Here is a 20973-nt window from a genome sequence, read left to right as displayed (position 1 = left end):
CCCCCCCCCCCCCCCCCCCCCCCCCCCACCCCCCTTCATTTTGGACCACGAACGCCGTGTTGTCCCGGGTCTCTGGAGAGTTTGGGTATGTTTTTTTCCCCTTGACTTTCCTTCACGAGTTGAGGACCACTTACCTATTGTACGGTAGGTACTCCGTAGTTAATACGAACTTCACTTTGCCGTTGCCGTTGCCTTCCCCCTCCCTCCACACCCACCCACTCTGCCGGAATATGCCGTTAGATACGTGTTCAGACAGCCAAGGGGAGGGAGGGAGAGAGAAAGAGAGAGAGGGGGGGGGGGGGGGGGGGGGAGGGGGACTCGGAGGCGCCCCCCATTTCGTTTTTCAATCTTGATCCTTACCAACTCCTCAGGTGAGTTTCCCATAGAACAAAGGCCCTGCAAATCTTACAAAAGAGGGAAGAGTCCCCTCGTACTCGTATTTTCTCGTACCCGTACCCGTTACCCAACTTGTCACCACTGTACAGACAGACAGACAGAGAGTGAGAGAGAGAGAGAGAGTAACTAGTCTCTCTGTAACGGAAGTAGTTTCCTGCGTTTTTGTTTCCCCGGGTATTAACCTTTTCTTTCTCTAGTATGGATACAGATTTTGTGTGAACGAACGCTCCCTCCCAAGCCACTGTCGAAGGATCAATAAGAAAAAAAGCCGCCATTTGATCAAGACGACGGGGGCCAACGAGACCCCATGCCAATTGTCGTACTTGTACAGGTATCAACAAAGCAAACGTCCGAGTCCGGGCCCCCTCCCCCTTTTATACTTCGTGGTAATCAAACACGAGACAACTTTTCAAAAGACTCCAGCCTCACCAGGAGAAACCACCACCAATGATGTGATGACATTCGCATATCCGAGACTAACACAATCTTCAATTGCTACCGAAAATACTTTGTAGACGTCAAGAGGCTCCCATTTCATTTCCATCCCTGGACCGACCAGGACCACTCATGAACCAACTACTAACCCTCACTGGAAAAACTCGGACTCTCCCCCCCGGATTTGGCTGAAAGATTGAGATCTCGAGTACGAACCCAAACATGCACTGGCAAAACCCATGGTACTTTCTCTACCTAGACTTGTTTGTACCAGCCAGTCTTTGTCTGCGAATGCCAAAGACTTCAGCAACTCAGTTAATCACTAGGTACACACTTTGTTATTATCCAAGTATAGAGATACCTAATTGTGTACATGAGTTTATATACCATACATGTCCAAGGCTTTTGAACCATCTTCCATTACCAAGTAGATAAAACATAGGAAAAAGAAATGGGATATCAATCCAACATCCGCTTTTCGCAAAAAGAAAAAAGAAAACACATAAAAAAAAGTCGAATAGTCTCGTGCTTTCGTAGTCATGTCGTTCAATTCGTGACGTGAACATCTCAAGAAAAGGATCCTAATGTCATGACTGTAAAGGGTTGTGATCGATGGTCCAAACTCTCACGACGATGAATTTCCTCGTTGCAGGACCCCGGGCAGATTGTTTCCTTGGACGTGGCTTCCAAAATTAATGCTGGTCGGGCTGGCGCTGGCGCTGGCGCTGGTGTCGCTCAAGGGACTCAAGTTCTCTTGAATGGTCGAACCAGCCCCTTCTGCTGAATGTGTTCGAATATCCATCTTTGCAAAGATTGCTCTCAAATCGCGGACATTGATCAGCGCCTCGACACCAGTCACACTGTCACTGCCTTGTCGCTCGTTGACCACTCTTCGAATTTCCGTCAGCATGGGCACATTGCCTTCGTTGTTGGGTAGCCACCAATCTTCGACCTCATCGTCTCCCGCAAGTTCACGCGTCAGACCCCACATTTCTGCCATCTTCCGTCGAAAGGTTGGTGGGAAGATATAGCCTTGTCTTTCCACCGCAGCCAGCTTCCTCCTGGCCCACATGGTGTGTTTGGCGTCCTTCTTGAGGAAGACGAGCGCGATACCAAGGCTTGCATGCAGGCCGAGCACTGCTCCATTCGGCGCTTCTGGCCATCGTTCGATCGCCTCAAAGATTCGGCAAACTTCCAAACTCACCGTTTGTTGTTCAGGTGGCATGGGCTGTCTCAGAAAAAGCGCGGTTTGGGATTTTTGCATGAGCTCAATCCCGTACCAATCGAGCCACATGAAATTCAACGACCACAAAGCGTCTTTGAAGAGGCCGCCTGGGGTGTATGGGTTGACAATGTCCTCATCGGTTAGAGGCCGTTCAAGTGCGATCGGAAACTCCTTCACCCGGTGGTATTCATCATTGTAGGCTTGGAGGTGGCGTTTCATATCATCGAGCCGCTGCACGATGGCTGCATTCTCCCTGTTGAATTCCTCCACGCTCATCTCTTGTTTTGCAAACCGGGAAAACAGTAGAGCCATGTCCATTCCGAGCAGACGATTGGCTGCGACAAAATACGCCAATGTATCCTGGATGTCGACGTCCGTTTGTGCACGGCCAGCTATTTGATCGTGATACCACTTGGAGTTCGCCTCGTACCACTGCCGGTCCAGTCGAGTCGCGTGACCAGCCATCAATCCACTAATCACATCCAATCGAGCATACCAGCTGAAAAGGCGTCGTCCCAGATCCGTCTCCATCATTGTGTCGTGGGTATACAAGTCCTCAACCATAGTGTGAGCTGCTCTGTGATGCCCAACAAGGTTCACCCAATCCCCCAGATACTCATCAAAGGTGGCCAATTGCAAAACGGTCAACAATGTCGCGGGGGTGAACTTGGCATTCTTTTCCAATGATTTTCTAAGCATCGACAAGGACTTCGAGTGGTAATTGAGAAACGGTGACAACTGGGGTTCCGGTTGTTGCAACTCGTAGTGATACGCTGCGAATCCCACAACAGCGTAAAGCAGAGGTTCGTAAGTCAGGGCCAAATCAATCATTTCGCAATGCACAAAGTCGGTCGGATCCAGCTTGTAGAAATAATGATAATACGTCATGTACTCCTGTTGAAATTGCAGGTACTTCTGGAGGTCGGGCTTCAATGATCTGATTTTGGCTTGTCGAGCTTGCATGTCTGCCGAGTTCGTCATTGTGCGGACCGACGACGCCGGTGTTTCATCTCTTGACCGTGAATCGGACAGGTCGGTGGCGGACAGAGGACTGGTAGGATCTTTGGCCGCTGGCGACATGTCCGACTTGACCTTCGGGGTTTTGCCCACCTGGCTAACGGAATGAGTGCTGTCTGTCCGCATGCGGGACAGAGATGGTCGGCCAATTTTAGGTGATGCAGGCTTGTCATCGTCATCCCCGCTCTCGTCCTTGATCGTTGCTAGCCCATACATGGCTTCGTCCTTCTGTTCTTGTTTGGCAGAGTGATCCTTGGGGCTACGAGTCTTCTCGTGCCTCGAATGCCTCGAGGATGAAGTCGGGTGCGGAAATTCGCACTCGCGGCCGCCTTTTCTGCACCCTGGACTGTGTTAGCCTACGAGAAGAGGTCGTCATGGGGATGGGAACATACTATCACAGATGGGTCTTGTTTCATCGCACTGTTCCCAAGGTCAGCTCGAAATCGGCATGCGAAGGGGTGAGTTCCTTTCACCTTGACTCTTCTGCTGCGGCAAGTGAAGCAGCCACTGCGGGTTCTCCGATGCTTTACGTTTGTGCCTTCCGTACTCGTTCCCTGCTGACCACCGGCTCCCGCACTATACATATTGGCCTCTCTGTCGTAGAGTTGGTCTGTGGTGTTCGGATTGTACCAAAAAGCAACCCCGTCAAAATGCGTTGGAGGACCGGTCAGGCGCGGATGGTGGTATCCAGCGCTGAAGTTGCTCGGATAGACCGCATAACTCGGATCCACCAAGTTTGACATTGGCATGTTCATGCCATGTTCGTAAGGTCCGCTCATGCCTACACCCGTCTGTCGCACAGACACCCACAAGAATGAGCGCCAGGCGACTCAACACGACCTCAAATCCCCACGATACAGACCGTTTATGGAGGCTACTAGGCGTCGGCTGCGTGGCTTGAGAGGCAGATTCCCGGGTAACGGGTGACGGCCTGTCAACTGGCTGGACTTGATCAGGAGTGTTGTCTTGAGCAGGTCGCCGAATAGAGAAAGACTCCCTCAGAATGGTGTAACGACGACCTTGACTCCGTATACCTGTCTCAGTCCTGAACCACAGAGTCGATCCAACCCGGCACTTTTTGGAAGGAGAGCGGTCGACCTAGTCCATACCAAAAGGGCGAGCAAGAGAATTTCGGACCGCGGAGCGATGCAGGTAATGTTCTCGCCGGGTTCGCACAAAGATTTCTTCCGAGAATGCTATTGTATCTCTCGAATCTGGCGAAGCTTGTGCATGGCACACCTCCGATAGAGCGGAAACTCGACGGAGCAATGCAACGGGCGTGCGTTTCTTGTGTCGCCGGCGCTCCCAAAACTCTCGTGCGGGAGGGAGATGCTGTACTGTAAAGACCGAAGGTGGAAATGTAATACGCAGGCGCGGCCGTGTTCCCAATGGCAACCAGGTATCAGTCCCTCCTTTGCACAAAGGCCACCCGGTCAGGAAACCCCAGGAGCATCAAGCTCAGTCAGCACCAATGGTCTGGAGAGCGTGCGCGCATGAAGTCCTTGAGATTGGGAGGACCTCCGCAGCACAGGATAGAAGGGCCGCTGAACCGTGGGAAGAGGTACAGAGTGCGATTGTATGACGAGAATCTGTGTCTTTGAGCGGATATGAAAAGGTTCAAGAGTCCAAGGTTGGGGGGGGGGGGTATCCCAAGGGCTGTAAGGGACCCGCAGAAGGACCATTGGATTGCAGCAACGCTATGCCATAGTGGCGGCTCTCGGGCGCGACCAGGGTTGTTCGCTCATCCCAAGGTGCCAACCACTTTGGCCTGGTGGAAGTTGTACTACTGTACAATAATATGGAGTACTGTCGTCAGGCCTTGACTCCCGCCATGGCTGGGGCTTGTAGGGATGATCCCACCGGCCATGGAAACACGGGTCCTCTGGCCCTCGGGCTCTGGAAAGCAGTTGAAGCAACTGAGGCTCCAAGCTTTGCCAGCTCGGACCACTGGGCGGCCACAAATTGGATGCTCCCTCCGCCCCGAGTCTCCCTACTCCGTACTCCTACAGTACGAGTTCAGCATGTGCCCCGTCGTTCTCGAGCATAATGTCGAGGTTGGTCCGAAATCTCAGTTAGCCCATGCCACTAACTACTTCGTGGGAGTCACTCGTTCGCAGCGCTCATGGAGCTCCCTTAGCTTCCGGCCTCGAACCTCATTTTCTAGTGCAACGGGTCTTGATGTGAACTTTCACTGTTTTGCCACGAGTGCGAGCCCCTCGTTCAACGGAACGGCACCATGCTCCTGCATCCGTAGTAAAAAGTCTAGTTTATCATTGCACATCCTACTTGTGCAGTTCGGTCAACCGCCACGATCTGAGGAAAGAGTGCGGGTCATAGATGAGATCCTGGACCTTACCGTCACGCAGACAGTCCAATCGAATTGTTCCAAGCCTGAGACTATAGACATATAGGAAATTGGCTTGGACGAAATTGACCGTTGTCGGCGGTTGACGTCGGAGATATGGGTACCTTTGTTGCAAATGCCCATGACCAGTATGGAACGCTCAGCGATAAGGTCCTCTCTCTCTCCGCGGTGTCTTGGGTGGCATTGGAACCGTGTCATCGTGACAAACACTCCTCTCGATTGCTATCTTTTGTCGCTACCTGCATGAAGGGCTTGCTCCGCCCAATGGTGGCCGCACAGGCTTTCTTCTGACAAGGGCTGATTGGATTGCACACATGCGCTCCATGATGTGATAGATTCGTGAGCGCATCACGGAATACCTCATGGACTCCCGTGGTGCATCTCCATCTCCTTGATTAGGCAAAACAAGTGCAAACGGCCGCAGGGATGTGGAAGCCCGGATGCGCCGCTACAAGCCTCTGCAATCAGAGCTAATGCCACGTTCCTCGGTCCGCATAATTAAGCTGTTGGCTCACATGGGTGGGCGAATGACCACGTTGCATAGGTGGTGTGGAGGCGCCTTGAAAGAGGCTGCGTATCGACTAATGGAGCCCACAAACTTACAAGTACACGGTCTCTCAATCGTTGTACCAGACATTTGGATTGGCCCCCAGAAGGCTCTGAGGCGTGCAGCAAATGCACTGGTGCCCTGGACCCAGCAAAAATAGCGACCTGATTGCGGACACACTGGTGACCGATCAGAAACACCGGTAGGGGAGACTCTGCCGACTCAGAGTTAAGCACCAAGTACAAATCCATGCCCGTGCTTCAACGTTATTGATCTTTTTTTGCTTCTAGTAGCTCTTGAGTTTTGGATCCACGTTGGAAGCGTATCCAAGTGGCGCCCTAGAATGATGGAGTCCATTTAATCATGGGGTGGTCGCTGAGTCCATGCAACATCCTGGCCAGACTTTCCTTCACGCGCGGGAGGTCGATACATCACATTAACAAGGCCTGCGAAGCCAGGGTACGAACGAAAGGGAGGCATGATTTGAGTTGTCTGACTCAATCCCGGCCCTGGGTCGCCGTATTTTGCAACGGCATGCGTGCTAATGCGTTGCGATGAAGAGCATCTCCAGGGGGGCCACATACAAGATCCCTAGACATGCTCCGTAACTAGCATGAAGACTTTGACGGGTGGCTAGCCCAACTCTGGTGCACTTATCATGACCTCGGGATTCGAGAGCCTTCTAAGAATCCTGATGGCCCCGGGTGAGGTATTGTACGCCCCTTGTCGCAGATCGTCATCTGCCCAGAGAAGCCGCTTGTTCCTCCTGCAGGCGGCAGGGTGCCTGGTCTCTCCACTTTGGTGTACGCCCGCGGGCTTAAGTTCGGGCTAAAAGAGGCTATCGACACAAGTGGCCTGGGGTAGTGAAAACCAGGTCAATTCTCGTCATCGTGGCCGGAGCTCCCGAAACATTGGAGGCCTGGGAGACCTTCTCGCAACCTGATCAGTGATAGTCTGATAGAGTGATGGAGGTCCCCGCCGAGCAAAGGCTTGAGCAGCTATGTATGGCATCAGTGATAATACATACAATAATAATTACGGTACACCGAAGCATCCCGTGGTCGGTTGAAATGACAGACCATCCCATCATTCCTATTCTAGACGCCGTTGGTGGGTGTTGCGGTGCGGGTCTCGCCTTCCATGGTCGATCATAGCAATCATCTGCAGCATAGGCCAACAGGCCCAGTGGACGGCGAATGCTGACGGGGATTGCAAAGGTGTCTGGTTACGAGCACTCCTTTCTCGTCCTGGTCGATTACCCATCGTGGACCTGAGATGCGACCGCCATCGACCACCGTCATTTGTGTACTCCGTACATGCGTGGCGTCTGATTCGAGATGATCAGTACTGTACCGAGTACGGATGCCCAGGGTACCTGTACTGTACCTTGAAAACTCAGGGAGCGGTGGCCAGTATGCCAATCACTCAGACAACATTTCACAAGGGGGCTTTCCACTAGTTTGAAGACCATGCGGTTTCACAATGAGGAGAGGGTCAGCCGTTGAGACACGCGTGTTACTGCTCTCCTTCGATCAGACGACATTCACTACGGCATAGTGATAGCCGTGTTATCAGTGCGATACTGTAGAACGTTCCTTGGTGACGGGCGGGCCCCAATCTAGTTCTTATGGACCACCGTATCCATCAACCACTAGCTTTGCTGATCGACTTGGAGCTTCATCCTATGATGGCACGGGGATTTTCATTGTGCGTGGAACTGAGGTACCAAATATCGACCTGAGCCGGAAATCCTTGCTGACACCTTCATGAGTCGGCGCTTGTCCTCGACTGGCCTTTGCTCAAGGCAGCCATACCCTGGCTCTTGATTTCTCGTATGTGTGCTTTTGAGCCTGGGGCTGTCTGTGGCTGTCTGGAGTCCTCGTTAGTTGTCTTCTGGCCATGCAAGCGTCCCACACCACCACCACCACCAACCACCACCACCATCGACAAGAACAACAAGTCCCCGCCACGATACGAGGAGGAAGGAGGGAATCGCAAGGGAACGCAAGGCACCATCACCTCACCGCCTGATGATTAAGCCTGCGTTCAAGTGTGCTGGGGCCCGATGGCATGGGGAGGTTTTCTTTGTGGTCCATGGCTGGAACAATACAGTCAATGACTGCAGACGCCATCTCCTTGAATACGGTCAGATTGCGAGTACGAATGAAACCCTGTTAGATGGAGCGACCATTCTGAGATCCCGTCTTAGTTGCGATATTTGGGGACAATTTCCGAGCCCATCAATGACTAAAGCACATCGAACTATTGCCATTTGCATCTCAATTTCCGAGACTTTGGCTGACCGCTAAGCAAATCCTAGCTGCCCATGTATGAATACGGGTAGGTGATCGAGGTTCCGTCACCCACAATAACGGCTTTGACGGTAACGGCGCTCCAAAAGGTTTCATCGCTTTGTCTCACAAGTATATTGCTAAATGACTTTGCCTACCCCCTAGAAGGTTACCAGCTCCAAGAGGAATAGCTCCGTAGAGATCATACACACACGCGCGCCAATGGGTAAGCAAATTGGCGCTAAATTCACTCCATTGACCGACAATATTGCTAGGAGGATGTGAGACAACAGGTTGATCCCGAAGAGAACACGTCCCCTTGCAACCTGGGATGAGCACAATCTCAAGCTCGGCGCACCGGCTACGTTGAGGAGTCGGGCCCTGTCAATACCCAACACGCGCCAGCCTATAACCCGTCTCAGCGACAAGTTTAAAGAGATTCGTAAATCGTGAAAAGGTTATCATGAAGGATTGATGGTATCAAAGATTAGGCGCCAGAGGGGATCATAGCGTGACGGGAGCTCCTCCTGCAGCTCCTGGCGCTGAACTCGACGGCATGGCTTTCTCTTGCACACCTTGACCGCGGCACAGGGGACAACTATTCCGGCCAGTCGTGAGCCACTAATTATCGTCAGTATTGTGTCTCTTTCAATGGATCAGCACAAACCTACCTCATCAATGCATTCACGATGGTAGAGATGTTGACACTTATTGAGCTGTCGCACTTCGTCCAATGCTTCGTAGTCGGACAGGCAAATGAGGCAGCGCTCCCCGTGGTTGACCATAACAGACACGCCATGAGCCTCCGACAAAGCCTCCCCTCGGAGCCCACATTCATGTTCTAGAAGGCGAAAGAGCCCGCCCGCGGAGCTGACGTCTTCCTGTGTTGCCACTGGTGGTTTTACCGGTCCGAGAAGTGTTGACAACATTTGCATATCCTCGTAGGACGGATTATCAGTGAATAAACTTGGCATTGTGAAAGCTGGATGATCGGGGGAAACGTTCGTGCCAACAACATAGATGAGCCAACTACGCCCAGCACCCATTGGCGGATGGTCAGGTTCGACCATGCCATTTCGTCTGGCCGCGCCAGATCCTAACTCAGGACGTCGAGCAAATTCTGAATCACTTCGTCTTCGCTGTCTCGCTGTATTGAAAGAGGTTTCCGAAGCAACAGTTTCTTGACTCGCCGTAGGTTGGTCTTCATCTAACTCTGGCAGCGCGGAGTTCTGGGCTGCGGAAGCAGAGGAGGGACGTCGAATGGGAGTCGCATGTCCGCTTCTAATATCAGCTGGAGTGGACGGGGGTGGATTCGGTCCAGGTGGACTCTCTGACAGATGGGAGGTGTTTCCCGCACCATCAGGCATGACTGGGAGAGTTGCCTCTGCAGTACCCGACGGTCGTCCCATGTTGGGGCGCGTCCGCTGATGTCTCTGGCTCTCGTATTGCGCAGGAAAACTGAAATTTGTCATCGAGTGCCGCCGGGGACTTGACCTTGATCTTGCATCTGACCGACCAAACAATGCCCCAGAGCTCCCGTTCCGCAGTACGTTGGCTGGTGGTAAAAAGGGCAGGCTCAGCAACGTGTCCAAGCTGGGGCCCAAGGTGCCATTCTCTCTGCTCCCGCTTTCTTGACCGTGTGGCAAGGATCGTACACCCACGAGCACCAATGTTACTGACCTGTCTGTCTCTGCGGGTGAAGTAATCGAGTCGATGTCCATTTGATCGATGTCTCTGGACTGTGCCTGAGACGCGATAGGCGACCCGTTTTCGTCGTTTGGAAACTGAAACACTCTCATGAAATTCACCGGAGGTAGATCTCCGTCTGAAGAGTTGATGTCTACCCCTTCTCCCGCCTGTGCCGTGGCGGCATCCTGGAGCGTTTGGACAAAGTTTTGGATGCTGCCGTCGAATGTATCGCTACCGAGATGGCGACCGGCAGGGTTGCCACCTGTAGCATGTCCCGATAGCTGAGCTGCAATAGCCGCTGCTGCAAGTTGTAGAACCTGGGAGAGAGGCGGGTGCTCACCTCGACGTATGAGCCTAGTAGATCGAGAGCGAAGGCCAGGCTGAAAACGCCTTATAGTGCTCATACCAGAGGTTACCCTCGGACTAGCCAGCAAAGTTCGTGTTTCCGGCTCAACGGCATCTAGCTCGTGAGGCGCCTCGTCTGTCTCCGTTCGTTGATCGCCTGGCTGAAGTGAAGGTAATAAATGGTCACGTTCGTCGGCGAATGTTACCGCCCTGGTCGGTCTAGCAGGAGATGACCTTCCAGACTGGTCTCCTTCAGGTGTCTCCGTAGAATGGCCAAAGAGTCCAGAGAGTCGTGCAGAGATCGAGATCGAGTCACGAACCCTGCTGAAGCGATTTCGATGTCGAAGGGAGGTCGTGCCTGGAATGGAAACCTCTCGGGGGACATCGAACAAGTCTGCGGAAGAGCCTGTTGGATCCGACGGCTGACGGTTATTGTGCAGAAGTGGAAAAGGTGCTCTTACGGTGCGCCGTGTTGATTCTGTGCGGACGTTGGGTCTTCTGCTGATCGAATCGGCCAGAGACAGTCGACTGCTGGACTCACTATGCGGTGACCTCTCGTAGACTGACAGTCGCGAGCGATCTGACGAACCGTACCGTAACGCATGACCCTCTTCTTCGGTTTCCTCTCCACTGTTCAGGAGCCCCCTTGCCACGGAATCTGGCAAGAGCCGCGACCCAAGCCTCGACATCGCTATCCGACGGCGTGATGATGGCTGAGATACGCTTGGAGATGAAGCCGCACCGGGCATGTCGGTGTCACTCAGCTCCACGAGTGGTCTGTTGTCTTGCTCATACTCAATCTCTTCAGGAGGCGGAGACGCGTTAGCTGCAGTCGTCCGCGAACTGGTCCAATCTGTCAGTCTATGGCGACGAAAAGTGTCATATAGTATGCTGGCCCTGTGGCTTGCAGCCCTCAGAGACCCTGGGGTTCTCCTGCCTGTGGGCATGTCTCTGTCTTCGGAGCTCGTGTCGCCATCTCTGATGACACCATTGATTCTCGCATGCCGGACCTCTTCTACTTGCCCGTCGTCTGGCTGAGTGCGTTGGCTGGAGGTAGTGTTCCCCATGACGTCTGGAACTTCGACGCCGGATCAACAAGGTGCGCTACTGTATGGCATGGCAGAGGAGGTCAGGGTGAGGTGCTTTTCAGCTAGCGTGACACGAAGGTAGGATCGGTGGTGAGGGATCGTCGAATAACGTAGGAGTTCTCGTGATTGCCAGTGAAATACGAAGGAGATGGCTCGTAGGAGGAGTGTCAGCAATGTTGGACGTTCATCGAGGCGCTTAGGGCACCGTGTGGGCTTTGTGTTGTGGCTGCTGGTCGTCAGTTGTGGATGTGAATAATACACATTAGAAGATGAAGTAATGCTTGACAGGGCCAACAAATATCGTGAAGAGGCAAGCAAACACGAGTTGGTCTGCCGGAAGCAAAGGGTCAAGTGTTGGATGGTGATGGTTTGAAGGCTGAAGTGAAGCGGGAGCGACAAGCGCATGCCTAGCACTTATCCGTGCCTGATGCGTTACTAACCACCAACAAGTACCTAATGATGCTCAACTCGCAGTACGTGCACGGCCACGAGTGTCGTCTGATCAAACATCCCAGCCCCCAACCAATAGCACCATCTTCGTTCCAATAGCCTTGAGATCCCTCAGTCCGCTCCGCCCTCTGTACCGTGACTGTTGAGCGCCAGTCCCTTTTGATAGCGGCTCCTCCTCTCCATGTGACCGGCCAATCCATACACGCAGATTCCTCGACGCAATGAGCAGCCTCGATCCAGCTTCATCTCATGATGAAACCCGTCTTCAATCCCCCCATAGGCGGCCAGGCGTTAACTGGCAGCGTAAGACGATCACACTCAGCAAGAACCAAGCGCAAGAGGAGGGATGCACACGATGGAGAGCAGGAACACCAGGACGATGAGCTGCTTGACAGAAACAAAAGGCTGCCTGGATCGGTGAATCTCGAGTATTCTGCTGTCGTAACACCGTTGGAGAGGCACCAGCATCGCATTGCTGGACTGCCTCTCGATCAGCATCCGCCGTCGTTTCCTTTTCCTCATTCTCAGGTCTCTTCCACCCATCGTCAAGATCGGGTTCGGACTGAGCTGAGTGGTGTCGCACGCGAAGAACCCAGAGATGCACCACAGTCCCTCCATTTTCAACACTTGGGCGCCCTCACGGCTGTGGTCCACCGCAGCTTACTCAACGAGGATTTCGCCCGTGCTTCAAGAGCTTTGGGTCTAATGTTTCGAGATGCTAGTGTGAGACGCAGCACGGCTCCTCGGAGTCAAGGATACATGGGCATCGCCGCTGAAGTTTTGCTGCGAAGAGGTTCTGCTAAGCCCAATTCTAGCAATGCCTCGCCGTTCATTGCGTTCACCCGCGAAGGGTTTGGGAATGCTATGCGCTTTTATGAGAGACTCATTGTGAAGCATCCGTATCACAAATCCTGGCCTGGCTCCACCAATGCTGTTGATTTTTACCTAGCGATGTTCAACGTATGGGTCTACGTTGTGTATAGTGAGCACAGCTCCTATGCGCAAGCCCTTACGAGAAGCGGCGAAGAAGCCGAGATGGATGGCGCAGATATGCCCATCGACAACAAGGTGAGAGAGCTTGAAGAAGCCAAAACAATCGCTTCCAGGATGGACACCTGCTTGGCAAATCTCCCTTACAAGGACGAACCAGAACTTATCAGACTACGAGCCATGGTTGCTTTATGGATTGCAGATCTCCACGGCGATATATTGAACTCACGACAGAATCACGTCGAGAGCGCCAGTGATGGATACTCGGGGAAGTCTCTGCAGTCTCTGTCTCCGAGAGAGGCACAAGGTTGGACCGAGGACCACAGCTACGAGGCTGTCAAGGCACGGGATGTTGCGGAGGAGTTGCTAGCAAGGCTGAGAAATCACACGGGCCCTGGGGAGGACGGGAGTGAGTGAACCAGTGATTGAAAGCATGAGACTTGCATGCAACAGCACAGGACAAGCGAGCGACATGAGGGCGATTTCAGAGGTGTCGCAGTAGCGCTAAAGAACAGAAGGAGGCAAGAAAGGGGGGAAAAGGAGCGCAGCATCAGCTTGCGGCAATCTGGCTCTTGCGCCACGTGTGCCAACGCCTTCTCTTCGTTCGAGTCTGAGTCTTGACGGCGTGCGAGGCTTGTGGTTCACTGCACGGAAGCTTACGGAGAACGCAGTCTCGTATAGGGTTGATGGGCGCGACACGTGACTCGCATGCTGCAACCGCGGCTTCTCATTCGTGCAATTGCAGACATCTGTCCAACGTCCCTTTTCTCTCCCATCTTCACCCAGTCGATGCCCCGACCTTACGAGGCGTCGCACTTCACATGCGCCATCTGCGGCTGTCTATTGCTGGCAGCGCTTGATGGCCTTTTCCACATTTCATGTCCTCGCCACTCGATCTAACGCATGACCCTGGCTATGATCATGATTCGTCGAACCCTCGATCCCAGGAGCCGTTCACGGCGGGAGATCTTTTGGCTCCACGATAGTTGTTTAAGATGCAAAAACACAGGAGAAGAACGAGGGACAAGGACAACGAACTGCTCTTCCTCTTCTCCGGCTCTTCAACGGGGTGTTGTTTTTCGCCCGGTACGCAACAATGGACTTCTTCAGCTACTCGGAATGGCAGCGACTTGAATACTTTCACCTTGATATCGCAATGATCGGCGTGGCATTTTTGGCCCTCGTGACAGTACTGGCATGTCTCGTGTACAAGCTTGGCTCGAAATTGTCCCTCGACGACCTCACGGTTCATCCCTACCTTCGATTTGCCTACGTCTGTATGATCAAACCTCATGACGGACGGGCAGAGGCAGGGCAGCAGTCGGCCCTCGAGAGCTTCTATGCAGCACAGGTAAGCTTAGACCATTCGCTATGTAGTCTTCCTCGGCTTGTGTCTCATGTATGCCAGGCCAGTGTCTATGATGCGACCAGAAGACGGTTGTTGCGAGGAAGAGAGGACATGCTTTCGATACTGGCTGCAAAGTTACAGGCTCGAATATCCCCAGACGGTGCTCCAAAGCCAGTCTGGTACGACATTGGCGGAGGGACCGGCTATAACATCGAGGCGATGGACAAGCTCGTAGGAGTTGACAGCTTCTTTGAGCATGTCTTCTTAGTCGACTTATCCACGTCCTTGTGTGACGTGGCCCGTGAACGGGTCCGAAAGAACGGATGGAAGAATGTTACGGTTCTCTGCCAAGATGCGCGCACCATTGCATGCACTGCGTCGACCGCCGATCTAATTACAATGAGCTACAGTCTGTCGATGATTCCGGATTTCTACAGCGTTGTGGATCTTATATCCGGGTTTCTCGCGCCACAAGGCATCGTCGGCATCGTCGACTTTTATGTGCAGAGCATTGTGGACGTCTCGTCGCGGAACTACATTGGTGGGACTTTCAATAGACATGTGAATTGGGTGGGACGGATGTTTTGGCGAACATGGTTCGACGCAGACCGGGTAAATTTGGATGGTGGTCGAAGGGATTATGTTGAGTACAGGTTCGGGACAATCCTCTCTGCGAGCGAGAGAAACTATATGCTAGGAGGGTAAGTCGTGGTGATCACTACAGCAAGCAAGAGAGAACTGCATCTTAACCTAACCAACACATCCAGGATTCCGTACTACATTTTCATCGGTTGCAGACGAGACGCCGACACCCTGGGCGAGCATGGCAATGATATCCTGGAGAAACTCGACGCGGCCTTAACCGAATCACCATATCTTTCGCCTCTAGAATTCCGCAAACAACAGGCCATCGAGGCACAACAGAGCATCCCACGGTCAAAATCCTACGAATCTGCCATAGTCAACTTGAGCTCCAATCTTCCCCTCCCAGCAGCTTTCTACCAACAACACCAGTGGCGCATCTACTACAATGACCTCCTCCAAAAGCACCAGCAGTTCGGGAGTGAATATATCTATGCTTTCAACTGGGAAGATCCCAAAGTCGACCGGCAGCTCCTGAACATTTCCAGAGACGATGTCATCCTTACCATTACCAGCGCCGGCGACAATATACTAGACTATATGCTGGAACGGCCTAAACGCATTCATGCGGTCGATCTGAACCCGTGCCAAAACCATCTTCTCGAACTGAAGGTCGCAGCGTTCACGGCGTTGCCTTACGCAGACGTATGGCAGCTGTTCGGCGAGGGTCAGCATCCCGACTTCCGCAACCTTCTTCTACAAAAGCTCAGCCCTCACATGTCCAGCCAAGCATTCCAATACTGGCTCAATCGTGCGTCTGTCTTCTCGACACCAGGCGGCTTGTATGAGAGTGGTGGCTCACGGCATGCCATTAAACTTGTCCGGAGACTTGCCAAGGTGTGTGGGCTAACGTCGAAAGTAAACACGATATGCAAGGTGGAGACGCTCAACGAGCAGCGTGAGATCTGGCCGTCTATTCGGAACGTACTTCTCAGCTGGCCACTGCACAAGGCCATCGTCTCGACTGAATGGTGGGCATGGAAAGCTGCCGGTGTTCCACCAGCACAGCATGCGTTGATCTTGAATGATTTCGCTCAACGTTCCCAGACGTCCAAGAGCAAGAAGGTTTGTGGAGAGGCGGTCTGGAAGTATGTCGTGGACACACTGGATCCCGTGGTCGAGACGACACAGCTGAGTCGAGACAATTACTTTTATTATGTGTGTTTGCAAGGCAAATACTCAAGAAAGTATGTCGCACGCACATCGACTCTAACTTTTGGGTAAAAGAGAATGTTTCGCTGACTTTAGCAGATGTCATCCACGGTATTTGGGCGTTAAGGCCTACGCACAGCTCTCTAAGCCGGAGACGTTTGATGGATTGCGCATCCACACAGACGAAATTATGGAGGTCATTGCCAGAATCAGTCCCTCAACCCTCACAATTGCAATTGTAAGTGGTCGTTCCAAGATCAACCATGAAAGATTCGGGCCAGGTACATGGTGCTGACTACGCGGTGACGCAGCTGATGGATTCGATGGATTGGTTCAACCCTGAGGAAAGCGCTGCGCAGGAACAGATCGTCGCACTGAACAAGGTTCTGAAAGTAGGCGGACGAGTCCTTTTCCGGTCGGCAGCTCTACGCCCGTGGTACGCGGACATTTTCGAACAAAACGGCTTCGAGGTCAGGTGTGTGGGACGACGAGATTCAGGCAAGTGTATCGATCGGTAAGTGGTGGTTTGATGTCATTTTTGATGTTGTGGGTTGAAGTCGTACTGACCCTTGGGTGTTGGCGCAGCGTCAATATGTACGCCTCAGCCTTTATCTGCACCAAGAAGCACGACATCGTGTCTAGTCCCGTATTAGATCTGAAGTCTGTTGGCACTGCCGCCTCGTTGGAGGAATTGTCAATATGAGTGAGGGCTGGTGCAAGGGCTGGTGGGCCAATGCGAAGAAGTGGATGGCTATCGGCGGTTTCACGATGCTGCGACGACTTTATTTTGTCATTGCCAACAAACAGTAGGGAGCATGAAATTGGCAGCTGGCGATTGAAACGCAGCTTTGTATGTTTTACGAATCTCATTTGCCAGACTTTGGGTTATACCACGGAGAGGGGGGTGTTAAGAAGAGATGCATCTTGCATGATTAGATTGCTCTGGGCCCCGTGGGGGGAGACGGATTCTGAATAGTTGAGGTTCCATAGTATGAAGAGATAGATACAGTACAAATTACAAACGTGATACAAGAATACACTTTCCAAGAAACGATCTCTGTGTGCATACCAGGAGATGACGAGATGCGCGGCTCATGTCGTATGCCTCGGGTACGCAGTACGCGGAGTTGAGTTGTCCTGGTAGTACGAGCACCGGTACCTAACCTATACCCGGCGTCAATTGATGACCTTGAGAGGATCCGGAGCCAGAGGGTACCTAGCGGATGAATAAGGTACGGAGGGGTGAGAGGTATTTTAAGCGCCTCCTTCACGCTTTGCGTACCTGGAGGGAGGGTCGGGGGTTTGCGTCAGCGAGCACAGCACGACGAGGTTAATAAAAGGGAGGAAAAAGGGCGGCGGGAAAAGGGAAAAAAAAGGGGAGAAAAGAAACAGCCAGGTGGACCCACTCGTCCTCCATCCTTTCAAGATACTGACGATCCCGTTCTTCCTGTTCGGGATCGACGGCGGCATCGTCGTCGTCGTCGTCGGTGACGTCCTGGATTCTGTTTTGGGCGTGAGTACCGTCGGACGACACACCGCCTCCGTCTGCGATGCCCCTCGTCACCCCGCGTCCTTGTCCCGGCCCAGCACCGGTACTCGTCGCGGGAGCGTGATACGCCTCGGCGAGGATGGGCTTGCCTGTTTCCTCGTGAGTCCTATACACCGTGGTCCCGTCGCGGTCGTTGCTGGTCACGGTCTCGGTGTAGCGTTGAGAGTGGGCTTGGTTGTGGCCATTGTTGCCTCTGGCCGCGTCGGACGAGGAAGACGCAGTGCCGCTGCTGCTATATGTCGCCGAGACGAAGGAGGAACTGCTGTAGCTGTAGTTGGCGGACATGGTCGTGGCTGTGTTTGGTCTGACTCGGGTCAAAACTGAAAAAACTGCGCGTATGTCTCCCCGTGTGTGTGCGTGTGTGTGTGTGTGTGTGTGTGTTTGTCACACAGGGCACCCTGTACGGGTAACTGTGACTACCGACTAAGGTAGGATTACGGTGGTGTCGAGAGTTGGTAACGGGGTCAGTGTAGTTGTGATTATGATAGACTCTGATGAGAACCAGAAAAGAGAGGGGAAAAAAAGCATAAGTAAAAGGATAAAAAGAAAAGGTTATTACGTAGGGTACCTCGATACCCAAGAGGAATGAATATCAACCATGTACGACGAGTACCGGTGTTTCAGGTGGTGATTGATGCCTGTCCTCCTATGAGGAGATACGGTCTCATGACGCTTAGTTTTTAATGGAGCAAACAGGTTTCGCGCCAGCTTCAGGATACGAGTCCGAGTGCGAGTACCAGTGACCAGTGAACCAGTGAACAGCGACCAGACGACGATGGAACTGGCGGTGGGGACGGTGGCGATGGCCAGTCTACGAGGTACTCGGAACCTCTGTGAACTACGCGTCGAGGACGAAGCGAGTAGGGATGCGAGGAGTCCAGAATATGATGTCTAGGATGAAGTCAAAAGCAATGAATTGCGGGGAAAATGAACCAATCCTTCATACGAGTACCTGCTCGTCCGACTCACTATGTACGAGGACGAGACCTCCTGTTCCGTTAGGTACCTCCAATCGTAGAATGTCGGGATAGACCTTTCGAGATGACATCAATTATACTCTACATCTCATGTGATATAATAATCTCCTTCTACCCGTCCCCGTGTACTCGTAGGTGGACACGTCGTTGCGCGGACAAGACTCCAATGTCACGGTTTTGCACAGTGTGTCAAACATCACCCCTTCACAGCACATCTGTATTCGATGATATCCTCGACCACGTCCTCCATGAGATCTATGTTCTTCATGTCTGCGATCCAACGCTCCGGCACTCCGTCAACGGAATAAAAGGCCCCAGCGAGACCACCGTATATTGCCCCGATGGTATCTGCGTCGTCTCCAAGATTGACTGCTCGTGTTGCCCCTTGTTCGAAACTGTCGGTCGAGAAGAAGGCCCACAGGGCAGCCTCGAGACTGTCCACCACGTAGCCTGTGCTTCGTATCGAGTCTGGCGGAGTCGAGCGCCAGTCTTCAACGGTCTGATATCGCCCGAGACGCTGCTTCAGCACAGCCTCCACGTATTCTCCGGCCACACGGCCTCGGTGGTGCGGACTACGAGTACTGCTGATTGAACAGCCCAGTGTGCTCGCCATTGTGCTCTTCGAGCACCCCTGGAGAGCTTGGACGACCACGGACACGTAAATCATGCAGGCGTGTTGACATCTTGTGTGAGGATGTGTTGGAAGCGAACTCTGTCTGGCGAGCTCGATAGCCATGTCGTGGTCCTCCGAGACGAGTGCCACGGGTAGAACACGCATCAAGCTCCCATTGCCGCAGAACCTCTCGCCCGAGTACCTGGCAACGACGTCCGCTTGAGCCTCCCGCGCCGCTGCCTGCTGGGCGTTGTCGTCCGGGTTGCGTCGCTGGCCCTGCTTTGCGAGATACTCTGACCACACAGACAGGGCATCGCGAGTAAGATTGCCTATGTCGAAACACTCGCCTGTCGAAGACATGTATCCCTTTCTCCACCATGCGATATACTTCTTGACCTGGTCCGCGGTGTCGTGCCGGCCACTGCGGTCCAGGAGCGACCGAGCCAGACACAGAGCCATCGATGTGTCGTCCGTAAAGCATCCTGCGGGTATCCCAAAGTTGGCATTCGGCAACATCGAAGTGACTTTGGAGAAGGTGTCCCGTGGCTTGAATTCGACGGGCCCGCCGAGCGCATCGCAGACTGCCATGCCGAGAAAGGACCCGCGGATCCGCGAGCGTAGTGATATCGGCGCAGACATGGCGAGATGATGTCCTTGCTGTGAGCGGGAGTGATTTCAATTGTCTGTCTGAGCCAAAGGGTATAAGAGAGCTATCCCTTCCGAGCTTGATGAGTCTTTCCCCTGAGGACGAAGAGCTGGCTAGTGTGGCACAGCCTCCCTCCGCCGACATCTAGGCAGCTGGATGGACATTGTGTCCAGCCCACATTTAGTTTGCAGAGTACTTAGCAACAGCTGTAGCAAAGAAACATTGGTTACTCGGCTGTATTTCGATGCACTGTCATCTTGAGGAAGACACAAGGTACCTACCCTCCTCAGGCACCCACAGAGGAGTAAGGTGGGGATTATATAGGTTGTCTGACAAGTGCCACCATATGGCGGCACTAGACAACGCCCACGTCAGAAATTCAGTCAGACGGCACCCCGAGCAGCCCCTCGGCTGGCGATGTTCCACGGCAATCGATAAGCCGATAAAGGTCCCTCCAGGCGGACAACTCCTTATCGTCCTCAGGCGGTGAAGAGATCAATCACCCCGCCAGGGAGTAAGATCAGCCCACGTCAAACCATGCGAAATTGTTTTCAGAACGACGACAAGTGGCATGAAGAAGACACTGAGGAAAGGAGAGAGAGGGATTGTAATCTTTTCGATTGCCTATTTCATGCTATGAGGTAACATATTTGCTTTCTCCTCTGCCGTGCACCATCCCCTTGCTGAACGAGTGTGGACGGCCCGGCCATTTTAACCACCAAGATGTGAAATAAGGAACGTGCTGTCAAATCTTGTGTCCTGACGAGGAATTCAAGGTCATCGAACAGAGCCCCGTTATAGACTTATTTCTGTGTCGATAGTTAGTGACAAGGCTGTAAGCAAGCAAGACTTCTGCTAGCATACGCATGTGCATTTTCCCGCAGGGCAACCGCCTGGTATCTTGTTAGCCACACATATCACGACTGCTGCAGTGGTGATCCTGAACATCAGGGCACTCACAGTTGGCGCCACAGCTGCAGCTACAGGGACCTGGAACGACGTCAGCAAGAATTCGACTTCTGGAGTCAATGCCGGGGCCATACCCATTTTGTATTGGAAAGTGATGTTCTGGTGGGCTGGAGAGAGATTGAGTTTTGCGTGGCTTGACCGTGTAGGCTTAGACTTGACCGTGTCTTGGAATTGCCGGTTGCTGATTTTTTGGTTTTGAAGGAAGAGAAGAGGAAAAGGAGTCGAAGACAGAGAAGTGA

At 52.9% G+C, this 20973-nt stretch overlaps 7 protein-coding genes across 7 annotated transcripts; 2 read left to right on the top strand and 5 right to left on the bottom strand.

The window, feature by feature from the left end:
• Window positions 1-1456: 1456 nt before the first annotated feature.
• Window positions 1457-3852, bottom strand: PV08_00464 (uncharacterized protein; the record flags this gene model as incomplete). The annotated part of the gene is made up of 3 exons (XM_016374829.1): window positions 1457-3414; window positions 3466-3493; window positions 3604-3852. 3 exons carry the CDS (start codon window positions 3850-3852, stop codon window positions 1457-1459), a joined length of 2235 nt encoding a protein of 744 aa, XP_016240105.1.
• A 4928-nt stretch (window positions 3853-8780) lies between these two features.
• Window positions 8781-11377, bottom strand: PV08_00463 (uncharacterized protein; the record flags this gene model as incomplete). Its single annotated transcript, XM_016374828.1, has 2 exons — window positions 8781-8897; window positions 8948-11377. The coding sequence occupies 2 exons, from the start codon at window positions 11375-11377 to the stop codon at window positions 8781-8783; spliced, it is 2547 nt and encodes an 848-aa protein (XP_016240104.1).
• A 723-nt stretch (window positions 11378-12100) lies between these two features.
• PV08_00462 (uncharacterized protein) lies at window positions 12101-13255 on the top strand (the record flags this gene model as incomplete). Its single annotated transcript, XM_016374827.1, has 1 exon — window positions 12101-13255. One exon carries the CDS (start codon window positions 12101-12103, stop codon window positions 13253-13255), a length of 1155 nt encoding a protein of 384 aa, XP_016240103.1.
• Window positions 13256-13934: 679 nt separating this feature from the next.
• Window positions 13935-16683, top strand: PV08_00461 (uncharacterized protein; the record flags this gene model as incomplete). Its single annotated transcript, XM_016374826.1, has 6 exons — window positions 13935-14189; window positions 14247-14887; window positions 14954-16015; window positions 16077-16218; window positions 16292-16494; window positions 16566-16683. The coding sequence occupies 6 exons, from the start codon at window positions 13935-13937 to the stop codon at window positions 16681-16683; spliced, it is 2421 nt and encodes an 806-aa protein (XP_016240102.1).
• Window positions 16684-17234: 551 nt separating this feature from the next.
• Window positions 17235-17814, bottom strand: PV08_00460 (uncharacterized protein; the record flags this gene model as incomplete). Its single annotated transcript, XM_016374825.1, has 2 exons — window positions 17235-17262; window positions 17387-17814. The coding sequence occupies 2 exons, from the start codon at window positions 17812-17814 to the stop codon at window positions 17235-17237; spliced, it is 456 nt and encodes a 151-aa protein (XP_016240101.1).
• Window positions 17815-18702: 888 nt separating this feature from the next.
• On the bottom strand, window positions 18703-19758 carry PV08_00459 (uncharacterized protein; the record flags this gene model as incomplete). The annotated part of the gene is made up of 1 exon (XM_016374824.1): window positions 18703-19758. The coding sequence occupies one exon, from the start codon at window positions 19756-19758 to the stop codon at window positions 18703-18705; it is 1056 nt and encodes a 351-aa protein (XP_016240100.1).
• Window positions 19759-20510: 752 nt separating this feature from the next.
• On the bottom strand, window positions 20511-20812 carry PV08_00458 (uncharacterized protein; the record flags this gene model as incomplete). Its single annotated transcript, XM_016374823.1, has 3 exons — window positions 20511-20574; window positions 20630-20658; window positions 20726-20812. 3 exons carry the CDS (start codon window positions 20810-20812, stop codon window positions 20511-20513), a joined length of 180 nt encoding a protein of 59 aa, XP_016240099.1.
• Between the last annotated feature and the right edge of the window lie 161 nt (window positions 20813-20973).

The sequence above is a fragment of the Exophiala spinifera genome (assembly GCF_000836115.1).
Source record: "Exophiala spinifera strain CBS 89968 unplaced genomic scaffold supercont1.1, whole genome shotgun sequence".
Taxonomy (NCBI): Eukaryota; Fungi; Ascomycota; class Eurotiomycetes; order Chaetothyriales; family Herpotrichiellaceae; genus Exophiala; species Exophiala spinifera.
This window is presented reverse-complemented; position numbering and strand designations above follow the sequence as displayed.